The sequence below is a fragment of the Diabrotica undecimpunctata genome, chromosome 1 (genome assembly GCF_040954645.1).
Source record: "Diabrotica undecimpunctata isolate CICGRU chromosome 1, icDiaUnde3, whole genome shotgun sequence".
In the NCBI taxonomy this organism is placed as follows: domain Eukaryota; kingdom Metazoa; phylum Arthropoda; class Insecta; order Coleoptera; family Chrysomelidae; genus Diabrotica; species Diabrotica undecimpunctata.
In genome coordinates, this window is record NC_092803.1 from 152,175,946 (window position 1) to 152,201,275 (window position 25,330).

The window sequence follows — 25,330 nt, forward strand, 5'->3', positions numbered from 1 at the left end:
GTTATTTAATTTGAGCTTTTTAAACAATTAACACAATTTTACACGTTTTTAAAGTATTGTACTCTAAAATGAAATATTGCATTGAATGTCAATTAGGTACCATTTTACAGGAGGGTCTAAAAACTGTTTACCTATATATTATTATTTTAGTTAAATTTTAGAACGTGTTATAACAGAAGTTGTTGTTGCTTGTACAGTTTTTAATAAATATTTCAATAAAGAACCATTTTGTGTATATAACTATGCGAAATTGATTTTAGAAGTGAAATAATAAAACAAATAATTCTAATATAGTTCCTAAGTTCTTGTCGCATCTTAATAAAATTTACCATTTTTATTGGAAATAAGCCACAATTTTACTTTCTTCTCTGGAATACGTCTCTAATGGAGGTTGGCAATGACTTCTCCAAATTTATCTGTATCCTTCCCGTGCTTTGCTTATTAGGGTTTGGACGTCTAGTCTTGTCCAATACTATTTTTCCTTACATGACGCATCAGCCCTACAGAATTGATAGTCAGCCATTGATAGTACTAGATAGATGATAAGATAGTACTTACTCAAGATAATATGCTTATTGACAAACTTGAGGAATTATCATCCTTTTCAATTTTCCAGAAATTAGCTGGCCCATTATTTCCAAAACTGATACTATCAATTCCCAGAATTTGTTTAAAAACTTTATCATGAACTCAAATTTATTACAACTGATAACTGAACTTACAGGGTTTAGAGCTAACAATAATTCTTCAATTTTAGATCTATTTTTTACAAATGATAATCGTTTAATTTGTACACTTGAAGTGTCCTCTCCTGTGGGTCTTTTTGACCACTCGCTTATTACTGCTCATATTCAATTAAGTTTAACACCGCCTTGCAAAAATAAGTTCGTAACGTATGCCACTGCTGATTTCTTTAATGTAAATTCGGTTTTATCCCAGTTAAATTGGCAATATATTTTTCTCAATCACTCTGGTCCATCATCCATGTGGGACTCTTTTCTTCATACATACTGTTATTAAAACAATTTCTGATCATACAACCGAACGACAGCTATACAGAAATCGACTAAAATCTTAAATTAGCCTCTCAGCTACCCATTGGACATAAGCGAAAGCTTTGGCGAAGATATAAACTTACTGGTTCCCTTGATGATTTTCTTGCCCACCGTAATTTTTCTAACCGAGTCAAACAATCTTTGCTTAAGTTAAGAACAGAATTTGAACCATGAATGTGTTGATTGTGTGAGTCCATTTCAAATAGATAAAAGAAATAAAATTAGACTTACTCACAATCAATTTAATTTTACTACCAAAACGACTGGTTTCGCTTTCTACACTTTGCAAAGCATCTTCAGGTCAAACGGTGTAGACAACAAAAAACTCAATTTACCAGTTCCTCTCCTAAAAAGTGATGTAGTGCCAATAAGCCCTCTTTTTTTAAAGTTTTATGTATGTTTTGTCCTTTTAATTGTATTCTGTTTGTCCCTATTTGTCCTTAATTGTTTTTAGTTTTATAATTTTAACATATGACATCACAATTTTCTGCCAAAACAGAAATTAATTGCCTTTTATCAAAAAATTTAATAATTACAAGTTAAAGAAATTGCACACCCACAAAATAGTACATCTAATTTCATTCATTGTCATATAACTGTCCTCATACTGTAAAAAATTTCAATAAATTAGCACACATTTCTAAAATATATCTTTATATAACTTTAATAATATAATAATCAAATATAACTTTAATAATTTAAATAATATAAAACATCACTTTCATTTAACAAACACTCACATATACCTTACTCCTATTTCATTTGTTAACATCTCTCCCCTCAAGAAACTTCCTCGTTAATTGTCAGACAGTTACAACATTAACCGAAGATCACCCATCATTAACAATTACAGGATAGTTTGAACTATGTATCACGAATCATTATCTAAAAATTCTTGTACCGGAATGTAAGTAGTATTTTGTTTGTTTCTAATTTATTACAATTCAATAGATTATCTCTTACCAATTTGTGGGTTTTCACATTGTGTGCTAAATCAATTTTATGCATATTAATAAACACAGACATGTAATATTGATATAATTACTATAACCTTTTTTGATCTTTATCTTTATAAGACTGCACCCTAATATGGGCTTTTTATAATTTCAGCGTTCAATTTACTTTGTACCGTTTGACCTGAAGATGCTTTGCAAAGTGTAGAAAGCGAAACCTGTCGTTTTGGTAGTAAGATTAAATTGATTGTGAGTAAGTCTAATTTTATTTCTTTGACCTATTTAACAGAATTTGAATCTATCATTGGAAGTGGTAATAGTAAAGAGTTTATCGGTACATTCGCACATCTTTATCTTCTAAAGTCTCCCTACCATTACTTTCAAAAGCTGAAGGGTCTTTGTGTTCTTCGAATCACGAGTCTTTGGAATGTTTATCATTATTCTTTTCTAGTTTTTTACAGATGAATCTAACGATACCATTCCTCAAATAATGTGACCACGTTTGTCTAAATTTCTTAAAAATATATCTTTCACACCGGATGCAATTAAACATTATTTATGGAAACTACGCAATAATTCATCGCCTGGATTAGACGGACTCTTCCCCTTTTTTCTCAAACAATGTGCATAATCTGTAGCCATCCCTGTATCTCTTATAATTAATGCTTTTTTATTTAAGGTTCTCTCCCCTCGTCCTGGAAATTGGCTTCGGTTACTCCTATATTCAAGAGAGGAAATAAACTTGATTGCAATAATTATCGTTTACGTCTACCTAACCTAACCTAACCTAACCTAACCTAACCTAACCCAACCTAACCCACTATCCCAGCTATTGAACTCCACTGACTCAGGTTTTAGCATTAAAAAACAACAATACTGTAGTGGCGAAGCTTAATCATCGGTTGTAAATGGATGATTTAAAACTAATGGCTTCCACTCGAAATCACTTAGAACAAATGCTAAAAACTATAGAAACTTTTTCAAATGATATTAGTATGAACTTTGGGTTAGACAAATGTCGTGTACTAAATATAGTCAAGGGAAAGGTTCAGCCCGGAGTAAAGCCATGTATAAATATCTAGGAGTAAAGCAAGCGCGGAAAATTGACCATAAACAAATGAAAATCGAATTAACATCAGAGTTCATACGAAGGGTAAAACAGCTACTCCGCTCACATCTTAATAGTAAAAATTTGTTTAAGGCATTAAACACCTACGCATTTTCCGCGCTTAGCCACTCATTTGGGATTATTAAGTCGACTAAAACGGATATAGAAATTCTTCAGCGAAAAGTACGAACACACCTCACAAAGCCACAAAAACACCATCCTCGAAGTGCAGTAGAAAGAACGACGGTATTTAGGAAGACGAGGACTTATGGATGGCGGAGACATCTACCCTTCATCGTGCGATTTGTGCAGTAGATGACACAACACCAATCAAACTGAGGGAACAAGAAATGCGCATAAATCATCTTACTAAGAACGAAAAAATGTACATCTGGATGGGTAAACCTCTGCACGGGTGACATCCGAATGAAGTCAGTCAAGACTATGTCGACAATATAGCGTTGAAATATTGGTTGACATCAGAAAAGATGTTCCCTGAAACAGAAGGTTCATTACTTGCCATTCAGAATCAGGTTATACCAACCAAAAATTACCTGAAATATATCGTCAAAGACCCTCAAATCCAAAACGACAAATGCCGATATGGATGTCAAGCCCAAGAAACTATCCAACATCTTACCGGAGGCTGCCAGGGATGGCTCCCACTCCAAACAACTTCAAGATCAGATGCTAAAAACTGTAGAAAATTTCTCGAATGATATCAATATGCATTTTGGACTAGACAAGTGCCGTATACTAAATATAGTCAGAGGAAAGGTTCAGCCCGGAGGTTTCGATATGCAAGATGGCCAAAACATCGAGGCAATGGGTGAAAATGATATGTACAAATATCTCGGAGTAAAACAAGCGCGGAAAATTGACCATAACTAAATGAAAACTGAACTAACTTCGGAGTTCGTGCGAAAAGTAAGACAACTAAATCGGTCATATCTTAATAATAAAAATTTGTTTAAGACATTAAATACGTACGCCTGTTCCACGCTGAGCTACTCATTTGGTATTATAAAGTGGTCATAAACGGATATAGAGGGTCTTCAGCGGAAGTAAGAACACTTCTCACAAAGGAACAAAAACATCATCCACGCAGTGCAGTAGAGAGAACAACATTACCGCGGTATCAAGGGGGAAGAGGACTTATGGGTAAAGGTAAGCAATTGGATAAACAAATTGCTAATTTAAAAACATATTTTCAGGTACAGGCTGAGACATCTACTTTACATCGAGCAATTTGCGCAGTAGATGATACAACGCCGCTTAAACTGAGGGAACAAGAAATGCGCATAAACTACCTGACTTAGCAAGAAAAAATGCGCATCTGGATGAGTAAACCTCTGCATGGGCGACATTTCAATAAGATCAGCCAAGAATATGTCGACAATACAGCGTCGAACTATTGGTTGACATCAGGAAAGATGTTTCCCGAGACTGAGGGTTTCCTACTTGCCATTCAGGGTTATTCCAACTAAAAATTGCCTGAAAAATATTGTTAAAGATCCTCAAGTCCAAAATGACAAATGCCGATATGGATGCCAAGCCCAAGAAACCATCCAACATCTTACCGGTGGCTGCCAGGCATTTGTCGGTACTGATTATAAAGAACGCCATTACTCAGTAGGAAAGATTATCCACCAAGAACTAGCTGACAAACTGGGACTTCTCCAAACCAACCATGTTCCTTATTATGAATACGTCCCAGACAAAATGCTTAAAAATGACAACTACAAGCTATACTGGGACCGCACTGTGCAAGCAGATCAACCAGTGGCGCATAATAGACCCGATCTTATACATATAGTTAATAAACTTACTAGGCAAACAACACTTATTGATGTGGCGATACCTAACACCAATAATTAACGTGTTAAATACAACGAAAAGATCCCCAAGTATAGAGATCTAGAAATACAAATCAGCCAATGGAGAATGGAAAGTACCCAGGCAGTACCTATTATTCTATCTACTACTGGCGTTATTCCCAAAAACCTCTTAGAGAACATAAAACAGCTGGGTCTAAATGAACATCACTATAAAGCTATGCATAAAGCTGTACTCCTCGCGATGTCCAGATGTGTACGAAAATTTTTGGGAGATACTCCAGCATACCAAGTCACCTAGGGCTCGATAACACGGAAAGAGTCCCACCAGAGCTCAATCCTTTTGATACCGTAGATATCTGGGATGTTTATTGATTTCAATGTACAAGAAAGAATTATAATGAGTGGTTTATTTTATGGTAATTTTACATTTGTCACTCAAAAACCTAAAAAACATTTACTCATTAACCAATAGGTTAAAACCTATCGGTCGAAGACGGGAATAATGTGTGACGATATTTAATTATATTTATGTAGGTGCATAATAATCTACAAACATTGTATAATATGTATATTACATATGTGTTTAATTTTTTTATATGTCTATTCTATTCCAAATATTCTTCTTAATTTTGATCATTATTAATTAGTCAGATCGAAAAATGTATGCACAAACATACGATCTAGGATTAATACATACTTTTTAAATATAGATTTTACCATATTTAGTGAATTAAGAGTATTAATATATATTTTGTATATGTTGGGCAGGTGATTAAATATTTTTGGAGCAAGATACATAGCAGATCTTTGTCCTATTGATTTCTTGATATTTTCCAATTGAACATGTACGTTGGGTTTAGTGCGAGTCTCGGTAGTGATGAGGTAAGGTACGTAGAATATGCTTATGATTGTATGTGTACAATAGCAGGGAATACATAAATATAAGGTTGCGTCGGTCGATGGCAAAATAGTGGATAGAATTTCATATCTCAGTGATATTTATTCAGGTTAACACTAATTGTATTCTAAAGGTATTAAGATGCTAGAAAACCGAAGCATAGTTACACATAAAAATAATAAAATAAAAAATAATCATTATATTTGAACTTACTTTGCTTTATTGCTAAGCTTCTTTGCAATTCCTTTACCTCTAAGCGACGCATCGACCGATAGGACAAAAATACTGAGTATTTTATTAACGTCTGGATATCTTTTGAACAGATCAACTTGCCTTTCTGCGTATTCTAGCATTCGTAAGACTTTTACAAATCTTTCATCCGTTACAGGGTATTCTTCAAACTCAAATTTATCTAAAAATGGAATTAGATTGTGTATGCAAGGTTAACTAAGTATATAAATCTGAAATAAATTATTCTTTATAGTAAATAACGACGTTTGATCAATTAGGTGCATATAGAGAGTTCCTATATAATCATGTTTATTAATCTCAATGTACAAGAAAGGATTATAATAAGTAGTTTTTTACATACATGTTAATTTTACATTTGTCACTCAAAAACAAACAAAAATCTCATTACCCGTAAAAACCTATTGGCCGAACACGGGAATAGTGTTTGACGATATTTAATTGAATCGGTCATTTTAAAAACAACCCGAGTCACATATTCCTAATTTTACAGGAGGGCAAAAAAACTAAATAGTTGAAAAATGGATGAAATGGATGACCTCAAAATCCAGTTATATTGTAACAAAAAGTTATATTGTAATTGTGTTTCTAATCATAATGATCTATAAATCGTCTCGTCAAAAAATAAAGGTTTTTTGAAAAATGACTTTTGAAATATTGGACCAATGCTGTTTTTGCATGAAACGAAAAAAAAAACAGAAATACAACCATTTATATTTTTATTTCGAAAATATAGTAACTAGAAAAACTGGTAATTATTAAATAATAATATTATGGAACAAAATCAAATTCATTATCTGACTCAGGGGTTACGTCGTCAGCTTGCTCACTGGTAGGCCACTGGAAAATTTTCTCGTAAAATGGTTTATATTCTTCTAAAATGCTGTTTTGAACTTGCTTGATATTTGCAATTTTTTGGGATTAATGGCTACAGCATTATTTGGGTAAGCTAATGATGTTTGTAGCAACATGGGGCGTTTGGTTTTGGAAAGACGAAACGTATGATTAATGAAACCGTCGATAAAATCGTGAGTAACAATTGTACCTTTTGCATGCTTATCGTATTCAAACGACATAAACGACGATGGAGAGAAGGTACTTTTTTGTTGCTTTTGTACCTTTGAACCTAGGCTTTCATTGGAGGGGCAGTTTCGCTTGTAATATTTTGGCCACCAATTACAATAATCTAATATCCGACGTGTCTTCATCTCAAAAACGGAAAAATTTGTCCCAGCTCCAGCCATAAGGGAATAATATTGGTCTGGCACATAAATTCTGTCATGCTTCTTAATTTTTGATTTCAGCACCCCAAAATCTCGATCGTTCAGCAAAAATGAATGTCCTCTTATTGGAATGTAATGGATTATTTTGGAAAATCTGCCTGTATCCGTCAATGAGAGCAAAAACCGGATCATCGTATGGTTCTTATTTTGTCCAGGACAGTTGTCGCTGAACAAAAATACTTCTTGTACATTATCGGGTAAAAATGTTTCAAAATATTGGAACAACATGGAACAAACATCATTAGCGCCTTTATTGGCTTGGCCTTCATGATAAACGTAAAACACAGATTCCTTGATTTTTTATACCTAAGCAGTTCACCCATAGTTGACGCAAATAAAATATCTTTTGTATCGGTATACAGGGCAGAGGAAGATTTTGCATACAATCAAACGTGAGAACAACTGCGTCCTCTCGATTTTCACAAATATCTCTCACAAAATTTAACTTGTGAAATTTATTGGCCCTTCTTTTATGAACCGTCAGTTCAGCTTCTGCGGTACGTTCGGCATGTGCTCCTAGGGACTGGCTGTTAATTTTTGTAACCAATTCTTTGCACTTAATACACGTATCAACTTAAGGTCTACCAAAACGCAAAGAAAACTGTTCTTTAAAATATTTTGCGTAGTATTTATACTTGACATCCACATTTGGATGTTTTCTTTTAAAAAGACTATGCATGGTTTTGACGTGCATCAAGGTGTTCCATTTTTTTACTTGCATAGTGTGTCTGTTTTCTGGGAAATGACAAAATATGATCATAAATGAGCTTAAGAACTTCAGGTAATTGGGTATTCCATTTCGGGTGTTGTCCTCTCCTATCACGGGGGGTCAAAGACTTAAGAAGCAACCTGCAAATTCTTCTTACCAACTGATATCCCATAAATCGAAGTAAAAGCCTTTTCACAGACTTCTTCGTTCTTCTTTCGATTTGGAACATGATAGGTGAATTGAAATTCTTTCAACACTGCTCCTTCTTTTCGAGCATGGTGTCTCTGAACAGGCACCTTTTCGATATTTTGCTGCAAGAATATATCTTGCTCATTTTTGGTGGAAAAGTTGTTTAGTGTGTCAACACAAAAAGCCAATTCTTCTTCAGAAAATTTTTGGAAACATTTTGCTCTGCACCTAAAAAGAAAAGATATTTTTAAGGGATGGTAAAATTTCTTGCACACTAGAACATAAAATGAGTCGGTAGCTAATAAATTCCTGTATAGTGATATTAACCCTCTTATTATTATTACAAAAAACGCCGATTTTTATCCTTGGTTCATTGAATTGACACTAAGTTTATATTTTTAAAATTTGCAAAACAAGAACCTTAACGACAATATTACATTACTGTAGTTTGTTTATTTATTGCGGAAAAAAATATGGTTTTATTAATGAAATATTAAACTATGTTATGAAAACTATAAAAATTTGCCTATTGCTGATACAAACGGTAATAAACAAACCTCTGTAAACCTACATAACAGCATAAATTATTACTTACATGCATTTAGGTCCTGTAGCTCGAGCCGGTACAATATTTCCTTTATAGTTAGTGTGTTGTAAACCTTTAGATACAAAAATGAGACATTTGAGATGCTATGTTTTCTCTGTGTTGTTGTACGGGGCGGAGCCATGGACGCTTACAGACACCACTATTAAAAAACTTGAAGCATTTGAGATGTGGCTTTATAGAAGAATGCTAAGAATATCATGGACAGCAAGGATCACGAACAAGGAAGTTCTAGAAAAAATGAAGAAGGAACCAGAGATTGTGTTTACGATCAAACGCATAAAATTGCAATATCTGCAGTCTATATTGCAAGGTAAAGTCAAAGGTAAGCGAGGACCCGGTAGAAGGAGAATATCATGGCTGCGGAATTTAAGAACATGGTTTAAGAAAACCTTAACGGAGCTGTTTCGAGCCGCAGCGAGCAAGGTCATGATTGCCAATATGATTTCCAACATCCGAAACGGATAGGAATCAGAAGAAGAAGAAGAAGAAACCTTTAACTTTAGCATTACGTACAACATTCCTTCTGTATTTATCTGGATCGGGTTTTCTCTTTTTTAAGGTAATTGTTCATGTACACACACTATCGTCGATAGATGAAGTAGGCATATTATTTCTTTGTTTAAATACCAAAAAACCAATAAATTTAAATTAATCATTGTCAAGCACTTAACCTCACAACACAACACATTAATGAAAACTGAAATAAAAGTATGGTAACATAAACGACTCAACAATCATAACGATCTCGGCTACCAACCAAATTCTTAGAAATTGTGTTTACAAATGCACGGCAAAAACTGCATACGTCCTGGACTTGCGTTGTTTTTGCACAGACCTTCAATTTTAGTTGTAGCGTATTTCGACAGATTATGTACGGACTGGTGTCGTTTTTGCACACAACGTGAGTTTATCTTAGAGGAGTCTATTCCGCATAAAAAGTTAGTTTCTGAAAATTGTGGACTTATTCAATTTTTAAAATGACCGATTTAATTATATTTATGTAGGTGTATAATAATCTACAAATATTGTATATTAGGTATATTACATGTATTTAATTTTTATTTGTACTGGGTGTTTTTTTAGAGGTATATAACTTTGAAATGGAATAAAACAAAGATGATTTTTATCAATTGACATGAAATTGACTTTATTGAAAAGATAATATTTTAGCATTATAATTTAAATATGATTTCTGCCATATGACCGTTATGGCTGGATCTGACGTAGTCTAATCTGGAGGTCCAATTTTCGACCACTCTTTCCAATATTTGTCGCCGTATATCACCAATAATGCGGCGAATATTGTCCTCCAAGTGTTCAATCGTTTTATGCTTATCGGCGTAGACTAGCACCTTCGCATATCTTCACATAAAATAGTCTAGCAGTAAATCACATGATCTTGGAGGACAATTTACGGTCCGAAACGTGAAACTTTGTGGTTACCAAACGTTTTCTTCAATAAATCAATTGTGGCATGAGTTGTGTGACATGTTGCGCCATCTTATTGAAACGACAGCTCCTGCACATCATGATTGTTCAATTACGGAATGAAAAAGGCAGTAATCATGGCTCGGTCCAATGATTCCACCAGACCATAAAGCACACCAAATAGTCAGTTTGTCTTGATGTAATGGCTCTATAGCGGTTACCATTGACTGTAACCTTCTGGCCAGCATCGTTTTTGAAGAAGTACGGTCCAATGATTCCACCAGACCATAAAGCACACCAAATAGTCAGTTTGTCTTGATGTAATGGATTCTCAACATACATTTAAGGATTATCTTAACTCCAAATAGGGCAGCTTTGTTTGTTGACGTAGCTATTCAACCAAAAGTGAGCTTCATCGCAAAACAAAATTCGCTTATAAAAATCGGAATCAACGGCAATCTCGTTTTGGATCCACTCACCGAATCTACGAATCTACTCCTTGCTAGTTTATGATGTACCTTCAATTCTTGCATAAGTTTGATTTTGTAAGCACGCAAAGCAAGATCTTTCCGCAAAATATTCCATAAAGTGGATGGATACGTATCCAACTGCTGTGCACGATGGCGGATAGATTGATTCGGATCTTCCTGTATGCTATGCTCTACAGTAGCAACAACGTCTTCTGTAAGCACTGTACGACGTGTCTGTGAATGCATGTTATCAGTTGGAGTAAACGTAGTGCGTGATACATATTTCGTATCGCGTCGTCGCCTGAATCGTTGTTCAGGCGTCAGGTCTATTCATCGTGAAATGAAAAACCCAACTTAATATAAATCACTTGACAACTGTCAAATATTCTTATTTTTTTAATTTTGATCATTAATAATTAATCAGATCGAAAAATGTATGCACAAAAAGGCGATCTTGTTATATTAATACATACTTTTTAAATATAGATTATACCATACTTAGTGAATTAAAAGTATTAATATATATTTTGTATATGTTGAGCAAGTGATTAAATATTTTTGGAGCAAGATACATGGCAGATATCTGTCCTATTGATTTCTTGATATTTCCCAATTGAACATTTTGATTGGTTTTAGTACTAGATTATTAGGTGTTAAATTAATATAAATATTTACCTGTCAATAACTTGTTTAAAAACTAAAAAATCAATTTTAAAGCCAAAAAGCAAGATTATGTCTGTCAAGTTCTATTACAGATATTAGAAATTCAAAACAGTAACGTGAACAAATATCAAAAATGTGTTACTTAATAACTAATATAAAGCGTTAGTCTAAATTGCCGTAGCCTGTTAAAACAATCTCTATTAAACAAAATGGTAATGTATCGTCGATTAAACGTTTCCTATGTTTAAAGTGTGAGTTTGAGTAAATACTTAATGAGGCTTGTTCTAGACGAATAGGAAAATAGCATTCCAGTAGGTGGAGTCAAGGTGTCCAATCTTTGCTTTGCCGATGACACATTGCTTTTAGCTGAAAGTGAGAAAGAGTTAGAACCAAAAACAACAAAAGAGAAATTGGGAACATTGCTGGATATGAAGTAGTTGAAAGTTCCATTTATTTACGCACACATAACAGAAAACACTAAGATTAATAATAATAAGACTTGTTCTAGACGAATAGGAAATAGGCATTCCAGTAGGTAGAGTCAAGGTGTCCAATCTTTGCTTTGCCGATGACACATTGCTTTTAGCTCAAAGTGAGAAAGAGTTAGAACCAAAAACAACAAAACAGAAATTCAGAACATTGCTGGATATAAAGTAGTTGAAAGTTCCATTTATTTACGAACACATAACAGAAAACACTAAGATTAATAATAATATGAGGCTTGTTTTAGAGGAATAGGAAAGAGGCATTCCAGTAGGTGTCCAATCTTTGCTTTGCCGATGACACATTGTTTTTAGCTCAAAGTAAGGAAGAGCTATAACCAGAAACAACAGAACAGAAATTTAGAAAATTGCTGGATATAAAGTAGTCGAAAGTTCCATTTATTTACGCACACATAACATAAAACACTAAGAATAATCTGTTTCGACCACTGGTTTTCCAATACTGAAATCCTAGCCGTAGTCTTTATTGGTCCTTATCTTCCCATAGGACTTCTACCAGATTTCTCTCCCACATCTGTTTGTCGATACCCTTTTGTCAGCTTCGTCTAAGTCTTCCTCGCTTTCGCCTTCCATTTGGTTTTCATTTTAAAATTCTTTTCGGCAGTCGCTCTTCAGTCATTCTCTATACACGTTCAAACCAGATTAATTGTTTGTGTTAACATCGTCTGCTAATGTATGTTTGGTAGTCATAATATCTCTTACGCTGTCGTTTGCTACTCTTATAGCTTCTTCCAATGTACCATTGTTTGTAATTTGCAAACCTAGGTTATTATGTATTTCACATTGTTTCCTCTTCCATCTTCTTAAGACCCACTCTAGATATATTTTGAAAAGTATGAAAGGCAGTCAACATATTTGCTTTAACCCTATCGTAACTGTGAAACCTTGCGTTATATCATCGTTAATTTTCAGTTTTGGAAGATAGATTTTATAACATTGGGATATTACCAACTGATTGTCTTAAAGCGACATTTGTCACAATACCAAAAAAACATCGTACAAAGTCATGTGGTGATTTTCGGACAATATGTCCAACGAGTCACGTTTTAAAGACCTTCCTGCTAATAATACGTAGCAGAATATACACGATATTAGAGGAGGAAATGTATCATAATAATAATAGTTTCCCGTTTTATACCGCTCGCGGCTTTGGGAGTATAGCAGGGTAGTCTGCTATATCTAGGGCCTACGGTATACAAGGAAGGTAACATGGCCAGTGCTACGCTTTAACCGCCTATTATTACCCCTGGTTTTACCCAAGGTACTCATTTTATTCAGGCTGAGTCGACCTGGGGCCTATAGACATTAAAAGTGTCTAGTTATTCTTGCCGGCGGTAGGATTCGAACTCCGGATCACCGGCATGCGAGGCAAGCATATTACCGCTTGCGCTACGCAGGCCCTAGGAAATGTATCATCCAGCCTCAAAAGTCCACTACTAAACATAGGCCTCTTTCTCGTGTTTTCAACCCCGTCTATCTTGTGCCACTCTCATCCAGTTTTATTTTGTCGTCTTCAATCGTCAGCCCATTGTGTAGATGGTCGACCGGCGCTCCTCTTGCCTTCCCTTGGTTTCCATTTCAATAACCTCTTTGTCCATCGCCCATCCGTCATTAGCTATGTGTCCTGCCAAGGCGCAGGAGAAGGGAATCCTTCTTCTTTAGATGCCGTGTCCGTATTCAGGCATTGACCATCATTATGTTTATGGATGATGGCCAACTCATTAGCCTTACTTCGGATTTAGGAGTGGCTTAGATACAAGAGAAGCTTTGTTCAGTATCCAAGTTCTAATTCAGAGATACAAAGATATAAATCAGAATGTATACATCTGTGAAATCGATTTTGAAATATCTGACAAGGTCCGGCATAACAAAATGCTAAAATTATTAAAAACAGCTAGATTGGACAGTAAATATTTAAGAATAATTGCAAATCTATACTGACATCAAATTCAAGAATAAAAGTTGAACAAGAACTGTCGGATGAAATAAATATAAAAGAGGAGTGAGACCAGGCTGTATACTATATAAATATTTCAGGAAGTCCTAATGAAGACAACAAAAGATAATATTGTTAATGCTGTAACCGTAAACAATATTAGATAAGCTGACGATACCTTAGTGTTGGCTAATTGCGAAGAGGATCTTCAAAATCTAATGAACAAAGTAAAGCAAATCTGTGAATAGTATGGATTAAAACTCAACGTTAAGAAAACTAAATATATGATAGTTATGTAATAAAATTATGTACAGGACTGTGGGAGATGATGATAAAAGTGGGAGATGCTGCACTGGATAGAGTAGAGAGACTCATGTATCTCGGCAGTAATATCAATCATGTGAGCTGGGATCCAACCGTAGAAATTAAAAGCCAAATAGAACAAGCTCGAGCTACTTTTGTAATACTGAGGAATGTACTTTGCAGCTACGATCTTAGTATTTACCTTTGAGTTTAAGTGTCAAATTGCTATATCTTTCTAGTACTACTGTATGAACTGGAGGATTGGACTCTAAGTGAGGCGATGCTTAAACGCTTGGAAACCTTTAAGATGTGGGTATATGGATGAATACTAAAAATAAACTGGGTCGACAGAGTTTGAAATGAGGAGGTCCGTAGATGCCTGAACCAAACAACACAACTGGTCAACACAATAAAGAGACGCAAGCTGGAATACTTCGATCACATTATGAGACACCTTGTAAAATATGAACTTTTACATCTAATCATTCAGGGAAAGATCCAAGGTAAACGTGGTCCTGGTAAAAAAAGAACATCATGGCTAAAAAATCTAAGACAATGGTAATAAAAAACGACTACATTATTATTTAGAGCTGCTGTAGCTTAAGTCACGATAACGAATATCGTAACCAACATGATATCCAACGATATATAACGCTCATGGAATTAGAAGAAAAAAAAACTTTTTTTATTTTGGCCTTGATATATGAGAAATAGGTTTTAAATTGCTTGAATTATCTTAATATTTATATTGGTTTCTTCAAGTGCCTTCCACAGCGTTTGGTGCGGAATACAGTAGTATGCATTTTTATCTCCATATAAAGCAAATGAACTTGAATAAACGCTGTCTCCTTAATCACTTGGGTTACGCAGTAAAGGTGGTATGCCGTGGACCGCTCTAAAATCTGCCTGTTCTTCGGCTTTTCTATCTTTATACTCCCATTCAAACCAATTTTCAAGGATCTTTACATATATTTTGCTAATTGTGTTATTAAATGAGATACTGTAGAAATTATCGCAGTTACTTCTACCGTCTTTTTTGTGGATTGTCGAAGTTATATACAGTCTCCACTCTTCAGGTACTTCGGTTCTGTTAATGTAGATCTAAAATAGATGAGCAAGATGATAGTATAACAACTCTGGTCTGTATTTGATGAGTTCTGCAGGAACCTTTTCCAGTCCAGGAGCTCATCTCTCTTATCACATTAACCGTAATTCTCAGAGGCGATCCGGCCGTTATCACATTTCTATTTTCGACTATGTTAAAATATATATATATATATATATATATATATATATATATATATATATATATATATATATATATATATATATATATATATATATATATATATATATATACATACCAAAGAAGGCTAGCACAGAAGATACAGCTGAAACAAATAGACGACATCGAAGATATAAACGCGAGCTGGAAGAAAATTAAAAACAACATTGAAGAAGCAGCAATAGAAGCTCTAGGAAAACGCAAAGTTATACTGAATAAACGAGACAACAACAATACACCACTCTTCAGAAAAGAAATAAAAGAGACATGTAAAGAGAAACGAGAGGCCTACACGAAATACAAAACATCAAATACCCCAGAATCCCGAAACACCTATAAAAGAATACAAAATGAAACAAAGCAGTTGGTAAGAAGAACAAAAAATGAACACTGGGAATAGTTTACAAAAAGAATGGAAAGCGACTTCTATGGTACACAAAAAGATATATGGAGATTCATAAGAAACTAACGGAAAGAAATGGCAGAATTGAAGGAATACAATAACATACCAGTAAACGAATGCGAAAGATACCTGATGGAACTGTTTAAACCAAAGGAAAATAATAATCAACACAATAACGTACCTGAGTTAAGACACGAAATAGAAACCAGTGTTCAGGAAGTAGAAATAGCCATAAATTCACTCAAAAATAGAAAGTCACCAGGACCAGACGGAATAACCAACGAGCTTCTAAAACACAGAGGAGAAAGTATAACCCTAGAGATGACAAAACTTATACAAAAACTAATATTGAACTGCAAGATACCAGACGCATGGAAAAACAGCATAATGATACCAATGTTCAAGAAAATAGATAAAGTAGACCCAATAATTATAGAGGTATAAATCTACTGAACACCGCACTTAAGCTTACCACAAAAGTCCTAACCAACAAAATCAATAAACTAACAACTTTATTAGATGAACAACAAGGATTCAGATCCGGAAAATCCTGCGTAGACGCCTTATTTGTACTAAGACAAATAACAGAAAAGGACATCGAGTACAATAAACCAGCATATCTATGTTTTATAGACCTGACAAAGGCTTTCGATCGCATCCAAGTCGAAGATGTCTTACAACTAGTGTATAAAAAAAATACCAATCAATATTAGACAAACCAACGAAAACATCTACTTTAATAATCGAATGCAGGCAAAGGTAAATGAAAAACTAACACAGTATATACCAGTACAACGCGGAGTTAGTCAGGGTGACTCGTTAAGCCCACTTCTGTTTAATATAATAATGGACGAAATAATACAAGCAATACGTAAAGGTCATGGCTACAGAATGATGAACAAAGAATGCCAAATATTATGTTATGCAGACGACGCCGCATTAATCGCCGAGACAGAAGACGAACTCCAAAGATTAACAAACATCTTCAATACAACAGCCAAGAAATTCTTCTTCTTATGACGCCGTCTCCTTTCGAAGGTTGGCGATCCAAATGGTAATTGTAGTTCTGGAAACTGCTGCGCGAAAGATTTCTGCGGATGAGCGGTCGAACCATCTCCTCAGGTCTTTCAGCCACGAGTTCTGGCGTCTTCCTACTGATCTTTTGCCCTGTACTTTTCCTTCCAGTATAACTTGAAGTAAAACATATCTTTCGCCTCTCAACACATGACCCAAGTATTGCATTTTCCTCTCTTTGATTATTCTTAGTAATTCTTTTTCTTTACACATGCGACGAAGTACCTCAACATTAGTAATTCTTTGTACCCATGGAATTCTCAACATTCGTCTGTATATACATCTGAAGGGCATCTATTCTTTTTTCTATTTCAGAGTCCATTGTCCAACTTTCACAGCCATACAGTAAGACAGAAAACGTAACATCTGATCATTCGGATTCTCAGCTGTAGACTAAGGTCTGATCTTGTAAAAAATGTTTTCATGCTCATGAATGTTTTCCTTGCTTGTTCGATTCTTGATAGGATTTCTTTTGTTGGACTACACTGACTATTGATATTTGCTCCCAAATATTTTATGGAATTTACCTGTTCTATTATTTGACCCTTGGCATACACCTGTACGTTTATTGGTGTCTTTAAAAATACTAAAGTTTTAGTTTTCGAAACGTTTAGATATAAACCGAACATTTCGCTGTGGTGAACTACCGCATTTATTATATTTTGTAGTTCTTGTGCGTTGCTTGCTACTAAGACGGTATCACCAGCATATCTGATGTTGTCTATGCTGATTCCGTTAATCTTAATTCTGCCTTGGACCTCGTCTAATGCTTTTCTGAATATAGACTCCGAATACAAATTAAACAGTAGCGGTAATAAGACGCAACCCTGTCTTACTCCTCGTCGGATTTGTATGTCTTCAAGCCAAGAAATACAATATGATAATATCAGCAGAAAAATCTAAATGTATGACAACATCTAAATACCCACTACGATGTAAAATCGAAATTGATGGGAAGATAATAAAGCAGGAAGCAAGGTTTAGATATCTGGGAATAGATATAACTAGTTACGGAGATGTTGAAGAAGAAGTACGACAACAAAGCTTAAAAGCAAGTAAAGCGGCGGACTCTCTTAATGACACAATCTGGAAGAACAAACACCTAAGACAAGATACAAAAACAAAAATCTATAAATCAGCAATTAGACCCATATTAACATGCACGGCGGAGACAAGACCTGAAACGTCTAAAACGAGACGACTACTAGAAACAACAGAGATGAAGATACTCCGACGAATATCAGGGAAAAGTCTGTTGGATGGGGAGAAAAGCGAAAACATAAGAAGAGCATGCAATATAGAAGACATAAATGGATAGGTGAAAACCGGAAACAGGAGTGGAACGAACACATTAGTAGAATGGCAGAGGATAGGATAGTACGAATAGCACGAGATAAGTCACCAAATCGACGAAGAAGTATTGGCAGACGAAGAAAAAGATGGTGCGACAATTTAAACAATTTAGGAGGCTAATATTGAAGAAGAGACAGGGTAAAGCCTACATACAAGAGGGAAAAAGTGGAAGAAGATATATATACAAAATAATATGTAGTAAGATCATTGCTGTTACTAAACTCACATTTGCCGTTCCAAAATAGGGGTTTAAAATATTCTTTCGTATGACCTTATGGTAACTAAATAGTACTGAAGGAAACTTATGGTCTTAGTGTCCTAATATGAGCGTTTTAATTTATCTGAACAAAAAGTTACCTTTTTCCAATATTGCAATAATACAAACTCCCACAATCCTTCCATTATGTTCTGCAATAAGATTTAGACCATTATTAAAATCCTCTAGTGTAAACGACTCCAAATCGTGACAAATTGGTCGTTCTTCCGTTACTACTCCAACAGATTCACAGCAAGGTTCTTGTTTGTAAAAGAATGCTCGAAGATGATCTCGAACTGCTTCTTTCTCATCAGCACGCGCAAGTCTAATATTGACATCTTCATTCTAAAAAATATTCTTATTTTGTAGAATTCAGAAAAAAATTTTAAAAAAAATTTCCTAACCCGGGGGAAACAAAGAAGAAATTAGAACATAGACTTAATATATAGAGAAGTAAAGGCATAAAATATGAACTAAATGTCTGGCCGATCAATGAGAAAATATAAAAATGCAGAACAATATGGAAACAGAATAAGTGAAAATTAAATAACTACTAAATGTCTAATTGCATATCAAAGAGAAGACGAAGTGTGGGACCAATCTTTAAAAAACGGTATAAGGGTTCATACCGAAATGGGCAAAAAATCTCCAACCCATTTCTGGTACTGACCAGATTCTTTTGTTAAGGAATTGATATTTCGAAGAGAAAAAATAAATTTATTTATACTTACTTCTCCCATAATTTTACAACTTGTGTACAGTCAAAATCTAATAACCAACTAAAAATATATATTTTAGTTGTATTTTTTTCACTTTGAAAATAATTAGTCGATACTTCAATAGATAAAATATAGTCAGATAGAGATAAAATATGATATCTTAATATATGATAGCTAAGTAGCTTAATTACCCAAAATAAATTTTGTTCATCAAAATTTATTTTAAAAATTGCTAATATATTTTGCAATCTATTTACATACAGCAATTATTGCTTTTTTGAGGTTATTTGGTCACAGATCATATTGTTTTAAAAGTGTGATCTGACGGAATTACAAACGAATAATATAAATTTGTGAAATATTCATTTATATTTAACAAAATATATTTAATAACATGAAGTGTAAGTTTGAAGCTTGAAAAAAAAATTAACTCTGACCAAATTAATGTTTCCAAATTAATAATTACCTATTTCACAAATAAAATTAAAGAAACTAAATTTTATCATTACTTAATCAATATATGGCATTCTTCTTTAAGTGCCATCTCCGCGACGAAGGTTGGCAATCATCATGGCTATTCTGACCTTCGAGGCAGCTGCTCTGAACAATTGCCTCGAGCTGCAACCAAACAACTCTCTCAGGTTCTTCAACCAGGAAACGTGTCATCTTCCTACGCTCTACTTTTCCTTGAATTATGAGTCTCAAGATGTTGTATCTTTCGCCTCTCATCACATGTCCGAGATATTGCAATTTCCTTTCTTTTATTGTATTTTCCATTTCCCTCTCTCTGCCTATTCTCCTTAACACTTCTGTATTCGTGACTCTATCTACCCATGGAATCCTTAACAATCCTCTAAATGTCCACATTTCAAACACGTTAAGTCGATTTATTGTATTCCGGTTTAATGTACATGATTCAGCTCCATAGTAGAGTACATTGTGTGCATAGCATTTAATTAGCCTTATTCTGAGGGCCAATGTCAGATCTTTGCTGCATAAAATCTTTTTCATTTTCGCGAAGTTGGCACGTGCTTTATCAATTCTGACTCTTATTTCTGCAGTATAATCGTTATTTTCTGTGATTATCGTTCCCAAGTAAGTATGTCTTTTTACTCTCTCAATCTGCTGGCCGCCTACCGTTAATATTTCGTTTGTATTGTTGTTCTTGCTAATTTTCATGAATTTGGTTTTTTTGATGTTAAGAGAGAGTCCGTATTCTCTACTATATCTTAATATTCTGTTATTCATTATTATTTTTAAGTCTTCCAAGTTGTCGGCTATTATGACTGTATCGTCGGCATACCTAATGTTGTTAATTAAACTTCCGTTCACTTTTATGCCGACTGTCTCGTTTACCAAAGCTTCTTGTATGATTTCTTCAGAATAAGCATTAAACAATAACGGCGACAGTATGCAACCTTGCCTGACCCCTCTACTTATCTCCACTTCTTCTGACACTTCTCTTCCAATTTTCACATTTGATCGTTGGCTGTAGTATAAATTTGTTATCAATGTTACATCCCTCACATCCAGATTCTTGTTTTTGAGTACTTCTATAAGTCGGTCATATTTTACCTTATCGAATGCCTTGTTGTAGTCTATAAAGCATACATAAAGATCTCGATTAACATCCAAACATCTTTGAGTCAGCACGTTAAAAGAAAATAGTGCTTCTCTTATGCCCACTTCATTCCGAAATCCAAACTTGGAATCAATAATATCCATCTTCAGCTTAGCGTGTATTTTATTATGGCTGATTTTTAGCAGAGTTTTTATTGTATGTAACATTGTATGTAACATTAGACTGATCGTTCGATAATCACTACATTCTTTGGCATTTACTTTCTTTGGTAGAAAAATAAATATTGATGTCAGCATTTCACGTGGAATGATTCCTGTGGAATAGATTGTGTTCAGTAGTTGGACTAAAAGATCTATGTTTTTTCTCATTGACCAGTTTTACCAATTCACTTGGTATTTTATCTGGACCAGCAGCTTTATTATTTTTCATGGACTTTACTGCATGCATAACTTCTGACTTTGTTATTTTGGGTCCCTTTACTCTGATTATCTTCATATGTATTTTCCTGTCTCTGGTCATGGAATAATTCCTCTATATATTCTTTAAATCTTCCTAATTTTTGTTCTGTCTTCACTAAAATGTTTCCTTGTTTGTCCATTAGTATGCTTGAGGATTTTAGTTTTGGTACCCCAGCTAATGCTTCAACTTTCTTATGGAGATTGAAGTTATCATATTTGTTTTGTAAGCCTTCTATTTCTTGACATTTTCCAGCGAAATAAGTCTCTTTAACTTTCTTCTAAGATTTCTTCTGTCATCCAATCTCCTTTCTTGCATCTGGTTATTGTGAGTTCTCTGCGACTTGGTTCGATAATTGCATTTTTAAACAATTGCCACTGTTGTTCTATATCACCATCAATTGATTCCGGTGTGGATTCTAGGTTTGCATTAATTTCTTGTTTCAGTTTTTCTTTGATGTCTTCTGATTCTAATTTTTGTATGTTTAGTTTATCACTTTTGTAGCTTTTTTGTATCTTTTTTAAGTGAAGTTGGAATTTTGCTACAAGAGGATTGTGGTTCAACGCCACGTCTGCACCTGGGTACGCTTTTACCGATTGTATTGCGTTTCGTTATCTGTGGTTTATTAAAATATAGTCAATTTGGTTTCTAACGATTTTATCGACCTTGTCAGCTGGCGATTTCCAAGTGTAAAGGCGTCGTTTAGACAGTTTGAAGAAAGTATTCATTACCGCAACATTATGTTCTAGGCAGAATTCTATAAGACGTTCTCCTCTCTCATTTCGAAAACCGAGTCCATATGGTCCTACAGTAGACTCACATCTTCGTTCTTCAACTTTGGCGTTAAAATCAACCATGACTACTGTTATATCTCTAGATGTTGTATTTTGAAGGTCATCGTAAAATTTTTCAATTTCTTCCTCTGTTTTATCGGCGGTTGGCGCATAAATCTGAATAAGGTTTAATTTCCCATGTGTTGTCATCATTTGTATTAGCATAATTCTTTCCGATATTGGTATAAAGCCTACAACTGATTTTGCAATTTTTGTACTGACATAAATTGCTACTCCATACTGATGTTGGCTGTCGGTTGGTTGGTTGGTTCGCCGGAGTGGAGCCATCTTGTGTCACTTATTCCCAATATGTCAATCTTAAGTCGCATCATTTCTTGTTCTATGTTCCTTAGTTTACCAGGCTGATACATGCTTCTAACATTCCATGTCGCTATTTTAAAAGTTGAATTTTATATTTTTAGTACGCAGGGATTTCGTTGGTTAAAGACCTGAGGAGCCCTGTCATCATTGTTATTTCTTCCCCTGCCGAATCTTGGCATCCGAGAACCATGATTAGTACGGTGAAGCTTGTCACTAACTGCAATGTGACGATTTCTAGGGGTACTCTACAAGTCTTTAATGTAGTGGTTCCCCGTTGCCTTCTGCATTCTTATGCCGTTGACCATTCCTTGGTTCATCCGCCTTGGAGATAGATTTCTCTAACTCAGGACAAAAGAGTGCCCTTACATCTACCAGCTCCTCCGCTCGAAACCGTTGGTCAATATTTGACTTGAATCTATACCAACTATAAAATCGAGGGTTGCCACTTACGCCATCTGCACCGTACCGAAGCTTTGCTTCTCCACCGTGGCTGCCGTTGTGGACTTCATGCTTAACCATGGACAAGAGACCCTAAACAGGTACTATTTTGTCGGGTCAGAAAATCTCCGGAATCTGCAGAGGGCAGGGATTGATTCATTTTCCCTGTCAGGACTTTCTTCAAGAATTTAAAGTGTTCCTACCCGCTACCCAAATATATGGCATTAGCAAGAACAAATACAAGAACAAGTCGAGACTTAGACAGTCTTGGTCTTGGTCTTGTGCCAATACCCCTGGTCTTAGTCCTGGTCGTGACATTGCGCTACCGGTCTTGGTCTTAGTCTTGCCGCAAAAGTCTTGCAAGTCTCGTAGTTACCCATTAATCTATTGGTATTTATTAAACGTTACTTTAAATCTTAACAGAACGTAACACAGTAGGTACATTTTTCAGCTTGTACTTAGCCATAGTAAAGACCAACTAAATTAATAAATGTCTAAACAACTGACACCGGGTAGGGTTTGAACCCACGATCTAAGAGAGCCGTGCCTATGCTCTAACTAAATGAGCTGTCTACCATGTCTCACGAGAGTCAGTTTGTTTATTAATAAACGTTTGCATTTAATAAGCTAACATGTGCTAAAACATGGTTAAAACACAAAAAAAACAAATAATTGAAATAAACTTGATTGTATTTTAAAGAACATCATCTGTCTAGAAAGGGATTGATGGACCCTCACCTTGTATGAAATGGAGTAAAAGAGTTATACAATTTGCCATTTATTTAAATAAAAAATAAAATACAATACAAATTATATTATAGAACAGTACGAAATAGCTTTGGTATTACTGTTTCTTTATATTATATTTTTTGACAAATAATTAATGCAAAGTAATACAGTTTACTAAACATACCATTTATGTAAATAAAAATACAACACAAATTTAATTACAGAACTGTACACAATAGCCTTTGACATTACTGTTACTTTATATTAATTCCTTTGACCAAGAATTAATACGAAGTAACCAGTAGCGGCTCTGGGTTTACTTAGGTAGTCCTTCAACTAGTCAATAGCTTAACTATTGACTAGTCAAACTGTCAAAAGCCTTGAGGAGAAGAGCCAGATAAAGTCGAGGTACATGCATAGTACTCCAGTCGTCAGAGACGAAAATGCCGCTGAACCTCTAAAAATTATACGAACAAGCTGAATTTTGCCAAGAATATTAATTTTGGAACCCCAAAAAGATGCAAAAAAGTTTACCACTTTTACTCCCGGGCTTCCCCCTAAAACTCAAACTCAAACTCAAAAAAATCTATTTACACAGAATCTGTATACCGTAGAAAAAATATTTCAAATAAAAAATGTGGCCAAGATAATTTTGAACAAAAATGTTTACAAGCATTTTTTATGTAGAATGAAACGTTCTCTTATAAACAACGCTTGAAGCGACCATTGATTTTGTATGCTAGTTACGCGCGCGAAATCAATGTTCAATATAATTTGTATCAGCTCGACGGTAAAAATTCGATATCTTTTGATTCAAATAACCCATCGACAAAAGTCAAGATGCGTTTTAAAGGAAAGGAGTTTAGCTTTTGTATGTAGATTCTGTATTAGGGCGCAAATAAACTTAGATTTTATACAGGTGTTAAATAAATAAACTTTGCGAGATTTTTGGCATTTTTTATGATTCTCACGAGATCAATACAATCTATCCCTTTTATTGACTGGCCACTATAAAGTTTTGATGACTAGGGCCTATCCTTTAAAATCTATCACCTGAAATTTTAGTTTTGAGTTTTGGCAACAAATGTGAAGCATTTGAAATATGCTTAAAAACGTTTGATTTATAAACTTTCCCACAACAAACGATCTAAACTATTTAAAACTTCTTTTTCAATTATACTAGTAGGTTTTTCAAAAGAACAAAACTATTGCAATAATCTACACCCAAAATGGTCTTCTTAAATGCATTTCCCATGACGTGTGATCGTTTGCAATGTAAAACATTAAATTCTGCGTTTTTTATTCTTATTTCAAATGCCTCATATTAGATACCACAACTTAATATTGAAATTTCATGTTATAAGTTTTAAAGATTGATCTCTAAAAATGAAAAGTTTACTACAACTAATCAATTAAAGTGATTAATTTTATTGATCTCACGAGAATCGTAAAAAATGGCAAAAATCACGCCAAGTTAATTTATTTAACACCTTTATAAAAACTGAGTTAATTCTCGGCAAAATAAAAAAACTGCATACAAAAGTTGCACTCTTTGCCATTAAAATGCATCTTGATTTTTGTCGATGAGACATTTGGATCAAAAGATATCGAATTTTTACCGTCCAGTTGATACAATCATTAATAAAAGCGTACAAATACTAGCATTTGCAGATGATGTTGACATAATCG

The 25,330-nt window shown here is 34.5% G+C and overlaps 1 protein-coding gene across 2 annotated transcripts in view; it reads right to left on the reverse strand.

Moving 5' to 3' along the window:
• LOC140432385 (arylalkylamine N-acetyltransferase 1-like) overlaps nt 1–19,383 on the reverse strand; it is a 34,810-nt gene extending 15,427 nt beyond the window's left edge. For both annotated transcript variants that reach the window (XR_011949799.1, XM_072520242.1), the window contains exons 1-3: nt 19,295–19,383; nt 18,665–18,908; nt 6,066–6,264 (exon numbers count right to left, since the gene is read on the reverse strand). Coding sequence is in view for 1 of the 2 variants with exons in the window: in XM_072520242.1 (XP_072376343.1) it covers nt 6,066–6,264; nt 18,665–18,908; nt 19,295–19,303 (452 nt within the window). In the remaining variant the exon portion in view is untranslated. The remainder of the gene's footprint in view (nt 1–6,065; nt 6,265–18,664; nt 18,909–19,294) is intronic.
• Nucleotides 19,384–25,330: the final 5,947 nt, after the last annotated feature.